This window comes from Canis lupus, chromosome 1 (genome assembly GCF_048164855.1).
Source record: "Canis lupus baileyi chromosome 1, mCanLup2.hap1, whole genome shotgun sequence".
NCBI classification, from domain to species: domain Eukaryota; kingdom Metazoa; phylum Chordata; class Mammalia; order Carnivora; family Canidae; genus Canis; species Canis lupus.
In genome coordinates, this window is record NC_132838.1 from 95,600,474 (window position 1) to 95,620,614 (window position 20,141).

The window sequence follows — 20,141 nt, forward strand, 5'->3', positions numbered from 1 at the left end:
CTGAGCATTCCAAGGACCTCCTAATGAGGCTTTAATGGATCAGTTGCCCACTTGAGTCTGGGAAGAGACCTCAGGTATTGAAGTCAACACATATTGACCTTGCTCTTTGCTCCAAGGAAAAGCACCTCTGTGACTTCCAGATCGTGACATGGGCATTAGGGCCACAAGTCCTCATGCATCCGTGACAGGCACCTGACACCTGTGGGCACGGCAGCCCACAAGGGCTGATTACTCCGATTACTCACCGTGGCGAGTAGAAAGCCTTGACCTCTTGCAGTGGAAGGCCAGCTCCTGTTGGCAGTGGTCCGCACGGTCAATTATGGCTTGGAGCTGCTCCATGCTGGCTGTGTACTTGAAAAACACAGGGCGGGGGCCTTCTCCATTCGAGCTTTTGATCCTGGCCAAGTGGGAGCCATTGTGCTGCACTGAGGTCCAGGTGGTGTCTTCTGGGCAGAAATGGGGTTGGGAGGGAGAAAGAGACTGTGACTAGGTTGGAGTAATTAAAAATGAATGTGGAAGTGGAAAGCCTCTTTCATCTGAATTGACGTTTTTACATTTGTAGCTATCAGATCTCTTTGACATTGGGATCAACATAAGTGACGTTGTTAAACTATTAATGGTAAGGACTCTATTTAAATTTGTTTTACCCTGGATGTAGTCAACATTGTCAGGGGACCAATTCTTAAAATTCTGTGTTAAAATACTCAAAGTTTGGGGATCCCTGGGTGGCTCAGTGGTTTGGCGCCTGCCTTTGGCCCAGGGCACGATCCTGGAGTACCCAGATCAAGCCCCATGTCGGGTTCCCTGCATGGAGCCTGCTTCTCCCTTTGCCTGTGTCTCTGCCTCTCTCTCTCTCTCATGTTTATGATGAATAAATAAATTTTAAAAAATCTTTAAAAAATACTCAAAGTTATAAATTAAACTTTTCATACCTTAATTTATTTCTTTCCATTACCATAAAAAGAAAGCTAAATTTTTATTGTGTTTATATGTGTGTGTGTGTGTGTGTGTATATATATATATATATATATATATATAAAATAAGCATATTCCTCATCTGATCGAACATCTTTTTCTCCGGTAGTCAAAGAAATATGTACAAGACACACTGGAGGAATCAACAGCTCGTGTGATCATGCAAAATTATAGGAAATAAATATTTTTGACAAAAGCTGACTGATCTGTCAGCAACTCATTCAGTGGCCAGCACTATATAATCCAGCGCCTTGGAGTAGCTAGTATAACTATTCCTGGCAGTAACCATAGCTACACCAATATCTGCTGGCAAATTCTGACATATTTCTGTTATGGTGATTACCTATATTTTTAAAAGAAATTTAAAAACAATGAATAAGCTATTCCACAATGTTTAAAACAGAAGAGAAACATCTTGACTTCTTTTACCTTCCACCAAATATAGCTCCTCCCACAGCATAAAAGGCCCATGGGTCAGTGGCTAAAAGGCTGGCTTCAAGTTGTCCTAACTCATCAAGTCACATAACTTCTTCATTAACATGCATCTGGTATATACATGATCATTCTACATATTTCCAAATTCTACGGGCTGGAAACAGTCGTGTGAGGTTCATCCTTATTATTTTTAACGCCTAATATATAAGCAAGGTTAAAAAAATCAAAATAATGCTACTAGGAACCTTCTAAGGAGTCACTACTGGCCCCTGACCTGGTTTGCCCTGGGGGAAAAATTTAATAGTCACACTGGTGCCCACAGACTCCAAATGCATCAACTACATCCAGAGATCCAAGGAAGAGAACCCCAAGGGCCATAGGAAGAACTCTGGCTCAAAGCCTATGAAAAACATCGCCAAATATGCAAAATCTAGCAGGAACAGAAACAGACTTCAAGTCAGCATGACTAAGGCAGCAGTATGGTCAGTTAGGAAAAAAGGCTTTAATACATCATCCCCTCTCTCTGCTCATTGAAGGGGCTATGAGTGTTCCTATAGCAACTTGAATCCCACAGGTTTTTTCCCCCCTTTAATCATGTTTTCACCAGACATTTTATATTTCAACATTTTCCTGGAAAATTACTTAAAAGGACCTGGTGTTATTTTTTGCAATTACCTACTCACATTCATGGTCAGGGTTTCTTCCATCAGATGAAACGGGGTAAGAGGAGCCATGGAGAAGCCATGTGCTCAGCTGGGGAGTTCATCAATTACAATGCTGGGGTGTCATTTATTTTCACGCTTTATGGCACAAAGAAAAATGATGTGCCTGAGTGGCTCATATACGCTAGTGGTCACTATGATGGATTCATGGTCTTGCATGGTTAAAATGTAATAAGAGAAATCCTTTTCAAGTGGAGAGAAGGAAAAACATGAGTAGAATCTCAAAGCTGCCTTTTGAAAAAAAAAAAAAAGAGAGAAATTTAAATTGCCCTTTCTAGAAATACTATTTCCAGGACCCCAACAAGGGAACATTATGTTTCCCTGATGTTCCACGATGTATAATGTTCATAGATTTTCTGAAGTGTAACTGGGAAGGCACCTTTGAGATGCAAAGTAACCTTAGCTCTCAAGCATGAGGAGAAGGACCACAGAATGTAAGTGACCAGCACGATGGAAAAATACTCTACGGTTTTTTGCTGTAGTTTGAAGCACAAATGAGATCTGAGGAAATTAATTGTAATGAGGGAAAATTTTAAACAGGATTTTTGAACTGTTGAATTAGACCACATCATATCATGTTCATCCAGCTCAGTGGAGCCTTTCATTTGTACACAAGTAGGGAGGCTGTGAGTGGCTCCTGGCCTGCCATTCGCTTAGGCAAATCAAATTAATTTGATGGTTTGGTTGGGTAGGCAGGATGTAAAAAAATAACACTGATTCACCATATCATATGACATCCCTAGCTTTTCTTCATTTTGCCAAATAATATCCACTTTGCAATTTGCAACACTTCCTACACTGTAGAACACACCTCTGAACCATAGCAAGGAGTCTTTTAGGGGAAAACAGGTGGTTGAATAGAAAAAGAAACAGATCTGTATTTTACACATTCAAGTAAACGTGAATCCAAAGCATTTCTGCTATGCTCATTTTCATCTCCCTGAGAGAAAAGAAGAAAAAAAGGCTTCTTCACAAAAAACTTGATGCCCATCTACTTGGTGGGTCTGTCACTCATGAGCTGGAAATTGATCTCGTGGGAAGGGAAGGCAAAAATCCCTTTCCTCACAGATGTCTTTTGAAATGAAGTCCCAGTTGGGTCCAAACACCACCTCTTTGGAAATGAAGCCAGCTGCCTGCATCTCTTCCAATGGGAAAGGAGTGCTCAGGTTCATAGAAGAGGAGGAAGGCAGCATGCCAGATGATTGGACCCATCACATCCCGCCTGCAGGTGAGGAACTGGTGGAGGAGGTACACTCCCAGGGGCACACGTGGGCAGGGTGATGGAAACAATAGCAGGCATCCCTGGTGCCACGAAGATGATGTGACCACCACACTGTGCCTCTGAGAGGGACAACCCCAAGCCTTCTCAGAACTCCACTGTGTTACTATCCAGAGAGAAACCCTACAGCGGGTGGCTGCCATCTGCTATTCAGCCCAATCGTCCTGCTACACAGAAAAGGAAAGCCTAGCAAAACTCACGTGGCCAACTTCAGGAAACCATATAAATTCACCACACATTTCTGAGCAACCCAGTGGGAGCCACTGGGCTTTCTGAGTAGGTCAAGTTCTTCAAGACCGCTGAGGTCCATGATCTTCCTGGAGTGCCTCATGCACCTGAGAGTTCTCCTGTATTTCAAATGAAAACACTCCAGGGGGGCGATAGAACTAGATCATGTGTGCACACGGGGCTGGTGATAGCCAAGTGGCTGCCGTGAATGTCCAGTGGCTGCCCCGAGGAAGACAATGGGTGGCTCTTATCTGCCCCTGCCCGGGATCTTGGAGGCACTGGCCCTGCCATGTTGTCTGTCTGCCAGAGCCAACGATGACTTGATGTCTGTGTTTCACCAAGGGGAGGGATGACTCCTCTAAGCAGGCAGCCTCCAGGTCCTGCTTAGAGGAGGCCCAGAGGTGCGACCTTCTCAGCCTCACACCTTTGGTTCCCTTCTCATCAATATTTGCACTGGGGCCCTTATAAGGGCTGTCGTTCTTGCCACAGTTCTGATGCCATGAGCTTTTCATGATTTACTTCAATATTTGCCACACAAACAAATGCTCTAAGACATAACTAGATACTCCCCAAGAGGGTGTAGCTGCTTCACGGCCTCCTTCTCTTGGGATTTCAGAGGATGATCTTTTCACTTAATAGGTCACACTAAATGCAGTTTTAAGTGTCTGCTCAGTCATTAGTGCAGGCATCTGCTATTTAACATGTAAGGACACTTACTGAACACGACTTACAGTCTCTTGAGGCAACAGATACATGTGGTTGGCCCTGCGCCTGGCACCTCCCAAGAGCTCAATTACCGTGAAATGTCATTAGTGTCTCCCCTTGCATTGCAGCCCACCACACAGCAAGATAGCAAAATAATTCCCTCAGAGTGGAAACCGTGTATATGCTTAGAAAATTAGATATGGACAGAGAACAATGTCATGGTCAATGAGAGAATATGGGTTATAATTTGTGTTCTTGGAAAAGTCAAAAAAAACTCTCTGAGCCTTCAAATCCATAGTTGGTAAAGGGGGAAAGTGAACCAGGGAACATCAAGATTGAAAACTATTGGGCAGCCCGGGTGGCTCAGCAGTTTAGCGCCACCTTCAGCCCAGGGTGTGATCCTGGAGACACAGGATCGAGTCCCACGTCGGGCTCCCTGCATGGAGCCTGCTGCTCTCTCTGCCTGTGTCTCTGCCTCTGCCTCTGCCTCTCTCTCTCTGTGTGTGTGTGTGTGTGTGTGTGTGTGTGTCTCATGAATAAATAAATAAAATCTTTTAAAAAAAAGAAAACTATTGTTCTGGCCATCTTCAAATGCCAAGGCAGTTAACCAAGCATGAGACTGGCCACGTTGCAATCTGAGTTTTATATTTTTATTGTTCGTCAAGACTATGTGCCTGGTTCATCCACACAGGCAGGGATGTGCTGTGTGGCTGATGAGAGCAGGAAAATGAACTTTTCTGAAACACGGGTGTTTTCTCCCCTTTGAGAGCAGTGACGGGACCTGCTCTAGAAGCTTTGCGTCACCACGCATGCTGGGCATGCCTATTTTGGGGGCTACAGGAAAGCTGCAGGAAATCAGCCAGAATGATGACCCCTCAGTGGGAGCAGAAAGGATTCTTTCCAGGCAAAAGCCAATATAAAAGTGACACAGGGTTATGGTGTATGGCAATCATCAAAGAGCAGCTCTTCTCTCTCTCTCTCTCTCTCTCTCTCTCAAATCTGACATTTCAACATTATATAATTTCCTGTAAGAGATACTATTTTCAAACAAAACTTGCCACACATGACGTCCAATGATGCCATGCTTACTGCCAACCTCAGTTTTCAAGAGCAAAGAAGTGAACAATGAAATCACAGCTCTTCCCAAGCAAAGAAAAATAAATACTGCAGCAGCTGTGCATGTACTCATGAAAGAAACTCTCCAACCCCACACTCAAAGACTCTTTTTTCTTTCTTTCCTATTTTTTAAACCAAATTTCCAACAAGTGTTCATATATTCAGGCATACCTCAGAGAAATCACAGGTCCAGTTCCAGACCACCACAATAAAGCACATACTGCAAGACAGTGAGTCAGATGAATTTTTGGGTTTCCATCCCTATAAAAGTTATGTTTCCACCATACTGAAGTCTATTTTTTTAAAGATTTTATTTATTTATTCATGAAAGACACACACACACAGAGAGAGAGAGAGAGAGAGAGAGAGGCAGAGACACAGGCAGAGGGAGAAGCAGGCTCCATGCACCGGGAGACCGACGTGGGACTCCATCCCGGGACTCCAGGATCGTGCCCTGGGCCAAAGGCAGGCGCTAAACCGCTGAGCCACCCAGGGATCCCCCCATACTGAAGTCTATTAAGTGTGCAGTTGCATAATAGCATTATGTCTGAAGAAATGTACATACCTTAATTAAAAATACTTTACTGCTAAAAAAAATGCTAACTGTCATCTGAGCTCCCAGTAAGTTGTAATCTTCTTTGTTAGTGAAAGGTCTTGCCTTGATGTTGATGGCTGCTGACTGATCAGGGTGGTGGTTGCTGAAGGCCAAGGTGGCTGTGTCCACTTCTTAAAATAAGGCAACACTGAAGTTTGCTCCATTGATTGACTCTTCCTTTCATGAATGATTTTTCTGTAGCATGTAATGCTATTTGATAGTATCTTACCCACAGTAGAGCTTCTTTCAAACTATCAACTAAGTTGATGTAATATTCTAAATTCTTTGTTATTTCAACCATCCACACCCCCATGGATCCCAACTCAAGAAACCACTGTCTTTGCTCATTCAGCAGCAGTGACTCTTCTTCTGTTCAAGTCGCATCCTGAGATTGCAGTCGTTCCATCCCATCTTCAGGCTCCACTTCTAATTCTGGTTCTCTTGCTGTTTCCACCACCTCTGCAGTGACTTCTTCCTCTGAAATCTTGAATCCCTCTAAGTCATCCATGAAAATTGGAATAAATTTCTTCCAAAACCTAATAATGTTGATAGTTTGATCTCTCTCCATGAATCATGAGTGTTCTTCATGGCATCTAAGATGGTGAATCCTTCCCAGAAGGTTTTCAAGTGACATTGCCCAGATCCATCAAAGGACTCACTATCTATTACAGCTATATAACCTTAAGAAATGTATTTCTTAGAAAAGAAGCCTTGCAAGGTGAAATGACTCCTTGATCCATGGGCTGCAGAATGGATGCTACATTAGCAGGCAGGAAAACAGCATAAATCTCACTGCCCAACTACATCAGAACTCTTATACAATCAGGTATATAGTCAGTAAGTGAAGATAATATGAAAAGAATCTTTTTCTTTCTTAGTGGGTTTCAACAGTGGGCTTAAAACATTCAGTAAACCATGGTGTAAACAGATGTGCTATCCTCTGGGCTCTGCTGTTCCATTTATAGAGCACATGCAGAGTAGATTTACCAGAATTCCTAAGGGCCCTAGGATTTGAGAAATGATCAATAAGCACCTGCTACAAGTTAAAAGTGCCCAACTGCATTAGCCCCCACAACACAATCAGATTGTCCTCGAAAGCTCTGAACAGGCACTGACTTCTCCTCTCTAACCACACAAGTCCTAGATGACATCTTCTTCCCATGACAGGCTCTTTCACCCACACTAGCAATCGGTTGGTCAGCGTAGCTGCCTTCATTAATGATCTCAGCTAGATCTTCTGGATCACTTGCTGCAGCTCCTACACCAGCACTTGCTGCATCGCCTGGTACCTTCATGCCATGGATACGGCTTCCTTCCTTAGACCTCATGAACCAGTTTCTACTGGCTTCAGACCAGCTTCTTCCCCTCTCTCAGTCTTCACGGGATTGAAGAGAGTCAGTACCTTGCTCTTGGTGAGGCTTTGGCTGAAGGGAATGTTGTGGCTGGTTTGATCTTCTATCTAGACCACTAAAATTCCTCTATGTCAGCAATAAGGATGTTATTACTATTCATGTATTCACTGGAGCAGGACTGTCAGTGTCCTTCAAGAACTTTCCCTTTGCATTCACAACTTGGAGAACCATTTAGCACAAGAGGCCTCAGCTTTCCAAATGCCTTCCTCACTAAACTTTAATCATTTCTAGCTTTTGATTGAAAGTGAGAGGCATGCAGCACTTCCATTCAGTTGAACACATAGAGACTACTGTGTTGTTATTCAATGGCCTAATTTCAATAGTGTTGTGTCTTAGGACTAGGGAGCCCAAGGACAGAAAGGAACAGAGATGAGGAAATGGCTACTTGGTAAAGTGGTCAGAACACACACAACATCTATCAGTGAAGTTCACGATCTTAGATGCACATAGCTCATAGTGCCTGAAAACAATCACAATAGCAACATCAAAGATCACTGATCACAGATCACCATAACAAATATAATCATAACAAAAAGTTAGAAATGTAGTGAGAACCACCAAAATGTGACACAGAGACATGAAGCGAGCAGATGCTGTTGGGAAATGGTGTTGATAGACTTTCTCCACCCAGGGTTACCACAAACCTTCAATTAAAAAAAAAAAAAAAAAAAAACAGTATCTGCCAAGTGCAATAAAGCAAAGTGCAATAAAATGAGGTATGCTTGTATTTAAAATAGCAAATGCAAACTTACAATATTCACAATATGTTTAATTAGCTGAATTACATCTCTCTCCCTCACTAGCCTGAAAGTCTATGAGAGAAGTTCATTCCGTCTTCTTACTCAAAGGCCATGTGGCACTTGGAAGCCCACAGCATAGCGGTCAAGTGGGGGAGCTGAGTGAATGAATGCATGCATTGAATGGTCGACCAGAAAGGGAGCTATTTGGTTGTGCTGAGACAGGAACTGCTGTAGGAAGACAGAAGTGAAAGAAACAGAAAATCTATAGGAATATACAAACATAAAAAGCATACCAGGATGGCTTTACTGTTGCCTATTCCATAGAGTGTTTTTTTTTTTTTTTAATTAATGTGAGCTGTACGTAATGCAACTGTGCTGTCTTCTGTTAGACCATGATGCTCGTTGGAGGCCAGCTGCAATTTCTATCACAGGAAGAGGGCTGTTTTAGGAACACAGTGGCTTGGTTTGCATAGCCGTGACTGAGTATGTGGTCACAATGAGTAAGAAGTGCTGAGTTATTGACATACTGAGTCAATGAATCAGAATCTGAGTGGGAAGCGGGCAGGTGCACAACAGACCCAGTCCTCAGCTTGTTCATCAAGCCCCCTGTTGATTCGTTTGAACCTGATGTGGAGCCACTGCTCTGACTCAATCCCATCTCCTCCTCGCAACAATTGTTCCCATGGTGCCAAGTCTGGGAACCAGTTTCTGGAGCCGAACAACTATAAACATAGAAAAGGACAACTGCACAGTGTTTCAGGTGGGCACACACAGCCCTCCTCTCCCAGTGGGTAGAGCCATGGAGTTCACATCTCTCATTCCACCACTAAAGAAATTATGTTCCACTTCTGCTTAGAAATGGATCGATCTGCCAACAAATGGCACAAAGAGTCCATTCAAAAATAGCTTACTTTTTTGTTTTGTTTTGGTTGTTTCTATACTAAAAGTACTAAACTTTATGCAGAGTATATCCTGGCCCTAGATTTTTGAAAGCTAAGGCTATAATCTTAGCCATTGGTTTAGAATTTCTTTTTGTATGTTTCTCCAAGTGTTAGAATTTGTTTATAGCAGTTAAAGAATACTTCATTGTCCACAGTCATTGTAGCATCATGGAGAAGGAGAACTTCACACCAGAGATATTTCTAGGCTTGGGGAAGAAGACCAAGATCTTAGTTCTTCCGCTGTCAATAACAAGGTTTGTTAGAAGGCACCTCATGTGACCCTGATCAGTAAGGACCATTTAGATGTAATTCTGGTTCATTCCTGTCTGTAGTTCCCCAGGATCACTCTGGATTTTTTTAAACTTTTGATTAAATACTTTGCAGTGTAGCTGCTGGAAATATTTGTTGTCTTTGGACGGCCTCTGCATTTCTCTGTCTTTAGCACATTGCTTTTCTTATGGCTTTGTGTTTCGTAAAAACACTTGGTATTTAACATTATTTGGAAATCCTCTCTATAGTATTTTTAAGTCTTGCTCCTCATTCTGCTGTGTGTGTGTGCGTGTGTGTGTGTGCTCTGTTCCATCTCAATCTTAATTCATGGAACTTTAGGGCATTTATCTCATCACATCAAGTAAGAATATACTGACTTCAGAAGTTTTCTTTAATGAGAGGCAACTATAAACTTCTCTAAAAAAAAAAACGTAATCACCCAAAAGATCCTGTGATACAATGATCTGTACTTAATGCTTGGTCATTTGCAAAGCAATACGAAGACATACATAGTTATTGGATACTTCACATCAACTACTATCTAAAAATAAAAACATACAGCAATATCAATCATTAAATTATTACCCATAATTTTCATGAATTCCTACTCACATACATACATGTGCACAATGTGCACTTTACAGCTCTTAAGACTTTCCAAAATTAAATTAGAGAGTTTAGAATATATTTAACTCACAGAATCAATGCCTTAGATATTATCTTAATGTATGCAAACAATTCTTATTGATTTTGTGGGTGTAGTCATGGATTATTAAATTTCACCCACAGCCACCCATACAAATGGGAAAAACAGGACAATTGCCAGAACAGAAAAATGAACAGTGGCACCAAAATTTTACATCTGCGTTGGTTTTATTTCTCCATTCTGTGATGCCCTTTGCTCCCTTTCCATTTTAATTATTGTAGAGACAGAGCAGCCTGTGCACAGTCAAACCGAAGAGCCTCGGCTTCGTGGGGGTGGTTTCTAAATCTGTGCATACATTAGAATTTCTTAGGAAGCTTAATAAAACCACAGCTTTTCCTGGGATGCTGCCCCAGAATCTGGGTCTAGAGAGAGCAGAGCTTCCCATTAATGGACAAGTGTGTGGGGACCCCGAGGAGCCCTCTGTTGCAATGGGATCCTGGACAGTGTCCACTGGTGACAGTAAAGCAAATGAGAGCCTGCTGGTCTTTTAAATTAATTTGTAAAGTCACTCTCCAAATATATTTTTAGAAGTTTGTATTGCCAAGGATGTCGTAACCACCCAGTGGGCTTTTGGATGACACATTACACTTGATTTTATGACTAACAAACAGGTCCTCACTAACTAGACAAACAGCAGGCAACCCAAACTTCATGTATTCACTACAGGAATGCCAGTATTCCGTTTCAGTCATGCTTCCTCCCTGCTGATAAAATCTGCATCTTCTTTCCAAAGGAAGAAGGATTGGATTCTTTGGAATCCAATTCGTTTGGATTCTTTTTTTTTTTTTTAAAACAGGCTTTTTTTTTTTTTAATTTTTATTTATTTATGATAGTCACAGAGAGAGAGCGAGAGGCAGATACATAGGCAGAGGGAGAAGCAGGCTCCATGCACCGGGAGCCCGATGTGGGATTCGATCCCGGGTCTCCAGGATCGCTCCCTGGGCCAAAGGCACCAAAGGCAGGCGCCAAACCGCTGCGCCACCCAGGGATCCCCATTTGGATTCTTTATATCCAACATGGAAGGTTTTCTAGATGCCTGTCTTCTTCCAGCCACATCCCATCCACTGGTTCGGACTCTGATTTCCTCTCCTCTGCTCCCACCTGCCCTGCAGCCCCACCGTCTTGGCTCAACTACTGGAGCAACCCGCTAACTGGTCTCCTTGCTCCCTCCTGGCACAGCATGGTGGTTAAAGACCCAAACTGCCCCACTAGTGTGAGACCTGGACTTTCCAGGACTTTCCAGCTTTGTGACTTGGATGAAGGCACCATCTGGTCCTTCCACCCCTATTTGTTCAGCACACCAGACTCCCTGTGGCACACTCCCTCTGCTTTAAGGCCTGCTCAGGTTTTCTCAAACTGCTTCTTCTGAGCAGGTTGGCTCAAACATAACTTGCAAACTGAGTGCTTTTCTGATTCCTCTATTTAAAATTGTGACCACCCACTTCCATGGTCGATGCCCCTGTCCCCTCCTGTATTCAGCTTCACAGCACCTGCTGCCTTTCAACATGCCACAAACTCCATCAGCTGCTCTTCGAGGTAGGGTCTTCTCGCATACATGCACACCATACCAGGGGAGGGAATGTTCTACTCTATTCCCTGCTGCGGTTACGGCTGTTCCCAGCACAGAGTAGATTCTGAGGACATAGGTGTTCAATGTTGTTAGAAACTTTTTTCAGCTCTTCAGTTTTGTGCCTTTACCTGGACATTTCTTTGAGTCACCCGGGGGAGGAGAATGATTCACATCCTCAGCAGACAGTTTGCAAGACCTTCATCTTCTATATAAATTGACCAGGAGGGTTAACCAAGAGATTTCACCTCTTCCGTCCTATATGTAGAGGCTCCTTTTTGCCTCAAAGATTAAAAAAAAAAAAAAATCCTAGCTTATATATCATCAGAGTGTTTCCTGTATTAACCAAAACAGCTGAGCATCTGCTCTTACTTTCTTTTTGTACTTTGACGATAACTACTCTTCCCTCTGGTTGTGGGTTCATTCTGAAAAGGTAGCAGCAATGACAGGCAATCAAAACACATCAGTTATGTCATGAAATTAGTCTTAAAACAAATGTCTTTGAACCAACGGTACATTCCAAAGGGGCTTTATAAATATGCTGAACGAAAGCCTCCTGGTGAAGCCAAGACCACGTGTCCACTTGTGATGATTAAAATATTTTTCTTTTATTATAACCATACACTGCAGACAATCAGGCAATTAGCTGTCTGTTATTCCTCTTGGCAGCAAATGTCTTTTTTTTTTATAAACGTGACCTCAGCCTTACCAACCCTGCCAACAGTTAATTATCAAGAAAGCAGCTTCAGTCATTGAAACCTTACTCATCTCTCAATGTGCCAGCTGGGATCATTTTCACTTTTCTATGGATCTTGAAATTTTTTCAACGTATAAGGAACTTTGCTTATAGGACAAAATATATGAAAATCTTTAATATGTCCTAGACTTCCGTGATAATTAAGCACGTGGTTGATAAAAGTAGAAAATATTATTGGGATGCCAGCATCTTTATTTAGCTTTTTTTTGTTCCTGGCATTCAATTGAGCCATGATAATGCCAGGAAAACAAGGCAGAAATTGAAAAAGTTAAAGGCCTGTTATAACCACTGGTGCCCAGAATATTTAAAAAGATCCCTTGGGCCATTTCCTCACATAACTTTACTTATCACACATCTTTCAGTACAGGTGAGTCAATATATTTATGTTTTGGTCAGTATCTATGATAAAATGTTTGTCCCAAAACCCCCAACAGCCATACATGTGCATCCAGTACAATGCTTGGAGGACCTTCCCATTTTCTATATAAACTTTGAGGGTAATTTTTGGGCTGGAAGGTATAATTGACAATTCAGATAAAATCATTCGATTAACCACTGCCAAAATGCTCAGATTCTGTGTCATGTATGAAACGGCCGTAGATATAAAACCTGCATTCAGACTTTCAGCTAGTCACAAACCATCATCATAAATTCACCCATAAATAACTCCTTCCTTGTAGAAATTCCATCCCAATCAGGATGACATGAAGTCAGAGCAAAGAAAGAAAATTATAACCTACTCATGGTTACCTTAGAACTACAGACAGCTGACTCTTTTCTGGCCAGTGTCTCAGAGTTTGCAGGGCCAAATTCTGCAGTTGTCCAAGTACCTGTTATGTCCACACCACTGGAGTAGCACGGAAAGTTTCATGAAGGCAGGTTGTTTCCTTTCTGTCAGTGAAATGTTATGTGAGTACATTCATTTCCTTGACAGGAAAGACCCTTTGAAACCCTAAAAAGTTGTTAATGGCAGCCAAGAAAGAAGTATAGTACTGGTTCTGGCATAGTGTGGACTGGACCTCTAAGTCACCCTAAGGATGAGACCTGGGGTCCATGAACGCAGATCCAGGAAGTGGCTGGGTCAGGGCCACAAAGCCATGAGGAGAAAATGTGACTATTGACACACACCATAGACACAGGTGTAAAAGAAGCATTAGAATCAGCATCAATTCTATTAGGGCAGCTGTCATTCGCTACGGTGGAGGCACTGATCCTCTGCAGAACCAGTTTATGACATTCCTGTATCTGGCCACCACATACAACTGGGTTTCTGGGGGAAATGAAATATTACTTATACACATGACTCTATGAGGTAAAACCTCTTGGTTTTTCACATAGCAACCAATTACATGAGCTTAACTGTCACAATAAAGCTTATTAGCGTACCTGTCATGTTGCAATACACAAGAGCAGGTCCCAGCGGGCCACTTCCATCTGAATCAATATAGTAGAGCCCTGAGGAGTTTCCTCTGTGCTTGTGGGCTTCACAGGACTGCTCGTACAAAGCTGCAAAGGACAGGGATCTCAGACAGGGGCTGCAATTGTATGAATCCCAGCATGTCATTAATGATGGAAAACTTTCCCCAGTGACACTCATTCTCTCTTGTTCTTGGGGATGTTTTCTCTAGGGGAGTGTCCCCTGTTTCAGTCAGGCAGCATGAAGACTCTGAAGCTTGCAGTGAAAGATGTTAAGAGGTATCACTATGTGGATCTGAACCCTGCTTTGTCTAGAAACAAGATTCTTTCCAAAACCATGATAATTGGACTCATGTCTACTTCTACTCTGCCGTATAATATCTAAGGAACTGAAGTGCACTGGCTTTGTCTCCCTGAGTGATCTGTTATTATGTAATAACCACGTTGATGTATTAAAGTACTCAGTAATTATATCCTCTGTTTACTTAAAACAATCTACACGTGCAATGCATTGTTTTCCAGGTGAGTTTTATAAATCAGCAACTCTTCTTCATTCAAATTTTAAGGTGTGTTTTAAAAATAAATTTCCTTAAATGCTTTGCAAATGATTATTCAAGAAAACTGAAAGTCAAATATATATATATATATATATATATATATATAATGTCTCTTTGCAATTTCAATGTATCCTGATTCTTAGTTGAATTTTTTAATATGTGAAATAAATGTTTTGCTATCACGAGGCAAGTGATTAACATCTGCAGATGATGGACTTAATTAATGTTCAGAATATGTTTAAATGACTAATCAACTGAGTAATACCTCCCATGTGCATCACTCATTTCCTTGACAGGAAAGACCCTTTGAAAACCTAAAAAGTTGCTAATGGCAGCCAAGAAAGAAGTATAGTACTGGTTCTGGCATAGTGTGGACTGGACCTCTAAGTCACCCTAAGAATGAGGCCTGGGATCCATGAACGCAGATCCAGGAAGTGGCTGGGTCAGGGCCACAAAGCCATGAAGTAGAGTGATCCTAGTAGGGACAAAGGGTGCAGAGTGGGGGCTAAGAATTGATGCTATTCTACACTGAGTTATCCACATTTTAAAACTCTGCCTATTGGGATCCCTGGGTGGCGCAGCAGTTTAGCACCTGCCTTTGGCCCAGGGTGTGATGCTGTCGACCCGGGATTGAGTCCCATGTCGGGCTCCCGGTGCATGGAGCCTGCTTCTCCCTCTGCCTGTGTCTCTGCCTCTCTCTCTCTCTCTCTGTGTGTGACTATCATAAATAAATAAAAATTTAAAACTCTGCCTATTTCAAAGAATGAAGAAAATCCTGGAGAAGGGGAGGGGTGGAGCAGAGAGATTGTTTTTCTCCCTTCTCACAGAAGAAGATCAAATGTTTGTGTGTTCAGGGATTTTGCAAAATAAAACATTCTTTTATAAAATATGGCCAAGTGTCAAGTGTGTCAAATTAGATTGGCCCCAGTCAATAGCTCACCTGGGACCATCTATTCTGATGGCCACAAGGACAATATGGATTGCTTTCCCAGACATGCTGCCACTTTGTCCACTCATGTTTAAATTTCTACAAATACATAAACATGCTCCTAACTGCCTAGAATAGTGTCCAGAGGGACAGACACCAAGTGATAACAGTGGTTACATTTGGGTTGGTCCCTCGAGGGTAGAGGAAGAAACACTAGAAAGACACCTATTCTAAATGTGAATGCACACACATTAATTGTGCACTTACACCAAACACTAGTGGCCTCTGATCCCTTACTGTGGGTTTGGAAATATCTCACCTTCACTTGGGTATACAGTTAGAGAATCATAATTAAGTCACTGTCATTATTAGACCAAAACTGAATTATTCAGGCCCAAGTTAAAGAGCCTTTATTAACACCTGTGAATTTTTAAATCAGAGTTGTTTGGAATGATGTTTAAATCAAAGTTGCTGATAACACTGTAGCAATCATCCCTTAGTTGTTAATATTCAGTAGGTATCTGCTTTGTGTTAATATTCAGTAGGTATCTGCTCTATCTTGCCAGGTGTGATGGAGAGGCACTGTAAGAGGCCACCCCCATTCCAGGCTGCAACTCTGGACAAATACTCAGCTGCAGAATTCCCAGATGTCTAGCTCCTTCCAAATAAAGAGGTGTCTTTATTTGGAAGTAGTTCTACAAGTTCTACGTGACACCTACTAGTGAATAGGTAGATGCAAGTAGAATTGCTCTGGTTGAACTTATGGGATTTTTAGGGGGCTAAGTCACCTCCCTTTGTCTTCAAGAGCCTCCTAGTTCCTTTGTGGAACCCCATGGGCTGCAGACCAGGGCTTCTCATCCCAACATGAATGCCTGTTTCCCTGGGGTTCAGTTCACATAGGTTGGATACATGACAATCTATGCTCTGCCTGGGTGAATTTTCATGTCATGCTGGTTCTCTAAAGACCCAGAGAGGGGGAAATGAGCTACAAAAGAAGGGACTCAGAAATCCGGAAAACAGTAGGGAGGTTCCTCAAAAGTTGAAACTAGAGCTACCCTATAACCCAGCAATTGCACTACTGGGTATTTACCCCAAAGACACAAATGTAGTGATCTGGAGGGGCACTTGCACCTCAATGTTTATGGTATTAATGTCCACAATAGCCAAACCATGGAAAGAGCCCAGATGTCCATCAACAGATGAATGGATAAAGAGGTGGTATATACAATGGAATATTACTCAACCATTAAAAAAATGAAATCTTGCCAATTACAACATTGATGGAACTAGAGAGTATTATGATAAGTGAAATAAATCAACCAAAGAAAGACAAATATCATATGATCTCACTCATATGTGGAATTGAAGAAACAAAACAGAAGAGCATAGGGGAAGGGAGGGAAAAATAAAACAAGATGAACTCAGAGGGGGAGACAAACCATAAGAGACTCTTAATCATAGGAAACAAACAGAGGATTGCTGGAGAGGAGGGGGTGGGGGGATGGGGTAACTGGGGGATGGGCATTAAGGAGAGCACTTGATGTCATGAACACTGGGTATTATATGCAACTGATGACTCACTGACCTCTACCTCTGAAACTATAATAATACACTATATGTTAATTAATTTAATTTAAATTAAAAATGAGAAATGTCAGCAGCAATACACAAAAAAAAGGAAAGAGTAGAATAAAAACATAAACAACAAAAGCCAATAATTAGAAAGCAATAAGGATCCCAGGGCTCCATTGTAAGCTTCTAGTCGGTAATGAAATTAGGAGTTCACAAAGTTTGGTTAGCTGTGAAATTGAGAGAGTAATTCTTCAGGAAAGAGACTGGTGTTCGAGATGGAAGAAATGGGATGGAGAGGTGGTCAAGAGTCCTGGCTGGCACCTGGCCTCTCCTTTTTCTCCAGTGTGCAGTGTGGAAAATAAAACACTTACCTTCTAGGGCAGTTTTGAGGATTAAAGGAGTTGAAACATGCAGAGAACAAGAGAGAACTAGGATCCCACAGGCACGTGGTAGGCTCCCAGTGTGTTAACCACCTCCAACAAGACTGCAAGGGATCTAAATGTTCCCATCCTGTGCTCCTCAGAAGACTCTCCTCAATTGATTTCATAAATACTAGCAATCAGTAACTCATCCTCTGTACTTTGAGAACTAAAATTGGGTCCAACTCAATGAACAGAAAAAGTAACACTATCATGCCATCTAGATTGTTTTTTTGTATTTTGGGTTTTTTTTGGGGGGGGGTTGTTTTTGTTTTACTACTTATTTCTCATACTTATTTTCCTTTGCCTGCTCCTTTCTTTTTTTCCTGTCCTATTTGATACTACATACTTCCATAAGCTGCCTTAACATCACTAGGGAATAAAATGAATGAAAAATAAACCAGCCAGGGCCACCTGGGTGGCTAAGTCGGTTGAGCATCTGACTCCGGATTTCAGCTCAGGTCATGATCTCAGGGTCATGAGATAGATCCCAGTATGGAGTCTGCTTGGGATTCTCTCTCTCCCTCTCCCCCTGCCCCTCCCCTCACTCTCTAAAATAACTAAATAACTAAATAAATATGACAAAAATTCATCTCTAAAATACTTCCTGGTTTTTGTGGTTGCTTTTTAGCACATGGTTGCACAGGTACAGACACATATACACCAAATCATGAAAAGGAAAACACCTGCACAGAAATCAGAACAGAAAGGTAAACAATGAGGGGTGAGGCTTACAGGAATGGCAAGTGGCGCCTGTGTAGCCAGTGTGTGCGCAGTCACAGGAGAAGGTGTCCCAGGACTGGGAACATTCGCCCCCGTGTTCACAGTAGCTGGGCAAACACCTGCAATAAAACAGATACAACTGCTATTTCCCACATTCGGTCAGGAGAAAGTGTGTATCTTAACATTAACCTGTAACAGTGAAAGATGGTACTGATGGCTTGAAGAGAAAAATGATACCATGAACAAAACTTGTTGGGTCTGTCAAGAAGGGGGTTCCTAATGCAATACCCACTACAGACAAAGAAACACACTAAATGTTACCAGTTGTCATGTACTGACAGCAGATAAATTTTCTACATATCACATTGTACCCAAAAAAAATCTGTTTCTTTTTCACAAATAAGGCAAGATCAGTTCCATCCATGATCAGAGACAAAGTGCTAGCAATGGCCACAGGCACTTACTTCACTTGTTTCCCTCCCTGCTTTCATGTTCCTTGCAGTGAGACCTGCAGATTCTTTCACAGAGAGGGACAGCCTACTTCAATCTGTTTTGGTCTTAGGACCTGCTCTGACAAATGGAGCGTTAGCAAACTGATATTTCAGAGGCTAGAAAAGTGTCTAGGAGGCAAAAGACCTGTATCCAGAAAACTGTAACATATTGATGAGAGAAACCGGAGATGACACAAACCAAAAGAAAGACATGCTATGCTCATGGGTTGGAAGAATTAATATTGTTACAATGTCCATACTACCCAAAGCAATCTATCTATTGAATGCAGAACCTATCAAAATCCCAATAGTACTTTTCACAGAATTAGAACCCCCCCAAAAAAATCCTAAAATTTGTATGGAACTACAAAAAACTCTGAATGGTCAAAACAATCTTGAGAAAGAAGAACAAAGCTGGAGGCAGGAGTCTAGATTTCAAACTATACAACAGAGCTATAGTAATTAAAATAGGATAGTACTGGCACAAAAACAGAGACAGAGATCAATGGAATAGAAATGAAAGTACAGAAATAAATCCATTATTATATGGCCAATTAATGTATGGCAAAGGAGGTAAGCATATAAAATGGTTAAAAGATAGTCTCTTCAATAAATATTGGAAAAACTGGACAGCCACATGCAAGAGAATAGAACTGGACCACTTTCTTACACCACACACAAAATAAACTCAAAATGGATTAAAGATCTAAATGTGAGACTTGAAACCATAAAACTCCTAGAAGCAAACATAGGCAGTAAACCCTTGCACGTCAGCCTTAGCAATATTTTTCCTAGATGTCTCCTCAGGCAAAGGAAACAAAAGCAAAAATAAACTATTGGGACTACATCAAACAAAGAAACTTTTGCACCTTGAAGGAAACCATCAACAAAACGAAAAGGCAACCTTTTGAATGAGAGAGGGTATTTGCAAATGATATATCCAATAAGAGCTTAATAAACAAAATATATAAAGAATTGATACAGTTCCACACCAAAAAAAAACCCCAAACAAAACAAAGAACAAATTAAAAAATAAGCACTGAATCTGAACAGATGTTTTCCTAAAGAAGACATATGGATGGCCAACAGACACATGAAAAGATGCTCAATATCACTCATCATCAGGGAAACACAGGTCAAAACCATGATGAGATATCACCTCACTCCAGTCAGAATGATGAGTATCAAAAAGACAAGAAAAAGCTAGTATTAGAGAGAATGTGGTGAAAGGGAACCCTTTTGCACTGTTGGTGGGAATGTTAATTGGTGCTTCAACTGTGGAAACAGTGTGAAACTTCCTCAAAACAGTGAAAACAGAAATATATGATCCAGTAATTCCACTTCTGAGCAGTTATCCAAGGAAACCAAAACATGAATTCAAAAGGATATATGCACCCCTATGTTTATTATAAGCATTATTTACAATAGCCCAAACATGGAAGCAACCTAAGGACTCATCAATAGATAAATGGATAAGGAAGATGTGATATATATACACAATGGTACATCACTCAGGCATAAAAAAAAAACGAAATTTTGTTATTTGATACAACATGGATGGATCTAAGAGGTATTATACTAAGTGAA

At 41.5% G+C, this 20,141-nt stretch overlaps 1 protein-coding gene across 2 annotated transcripts in view; it reads right to left on the reverse strand.

Moving 5' to 3' along the window:
- The window catches only part of LOC140641240 (contactin-associated protein-like 3), a 191,467-nt gene that overhangs the window by 44,736 nt on the left and 126,590 nt on the right, over positions 1 to 20,141 (reverse strand). The window contains exons 11-13 of one of the 2 annotated variants that reach the window (XM_072840790.1): positions 18,076 to 18,182; positions 13,835 to 13,954; positions 246 to 443 (exon numbers count right to left, since the gene is read on the reverse strand). In XM_072840790.1, coding sequence (XP_072696891.1) covers positions 246 to 443; positions 13,835 to 13,954; positions 18,076 to 18,182 — 425 coding nt within the window. Of the gene's footprint in view, positions 1 to 245; positions 447 to 13,834; positions 13,955 to 18,075; positions 18,183 to 20,141 lie in introns of both variants that reach the window. The other variant, XM_072840781.1, reaches the window with a different exon arrangement.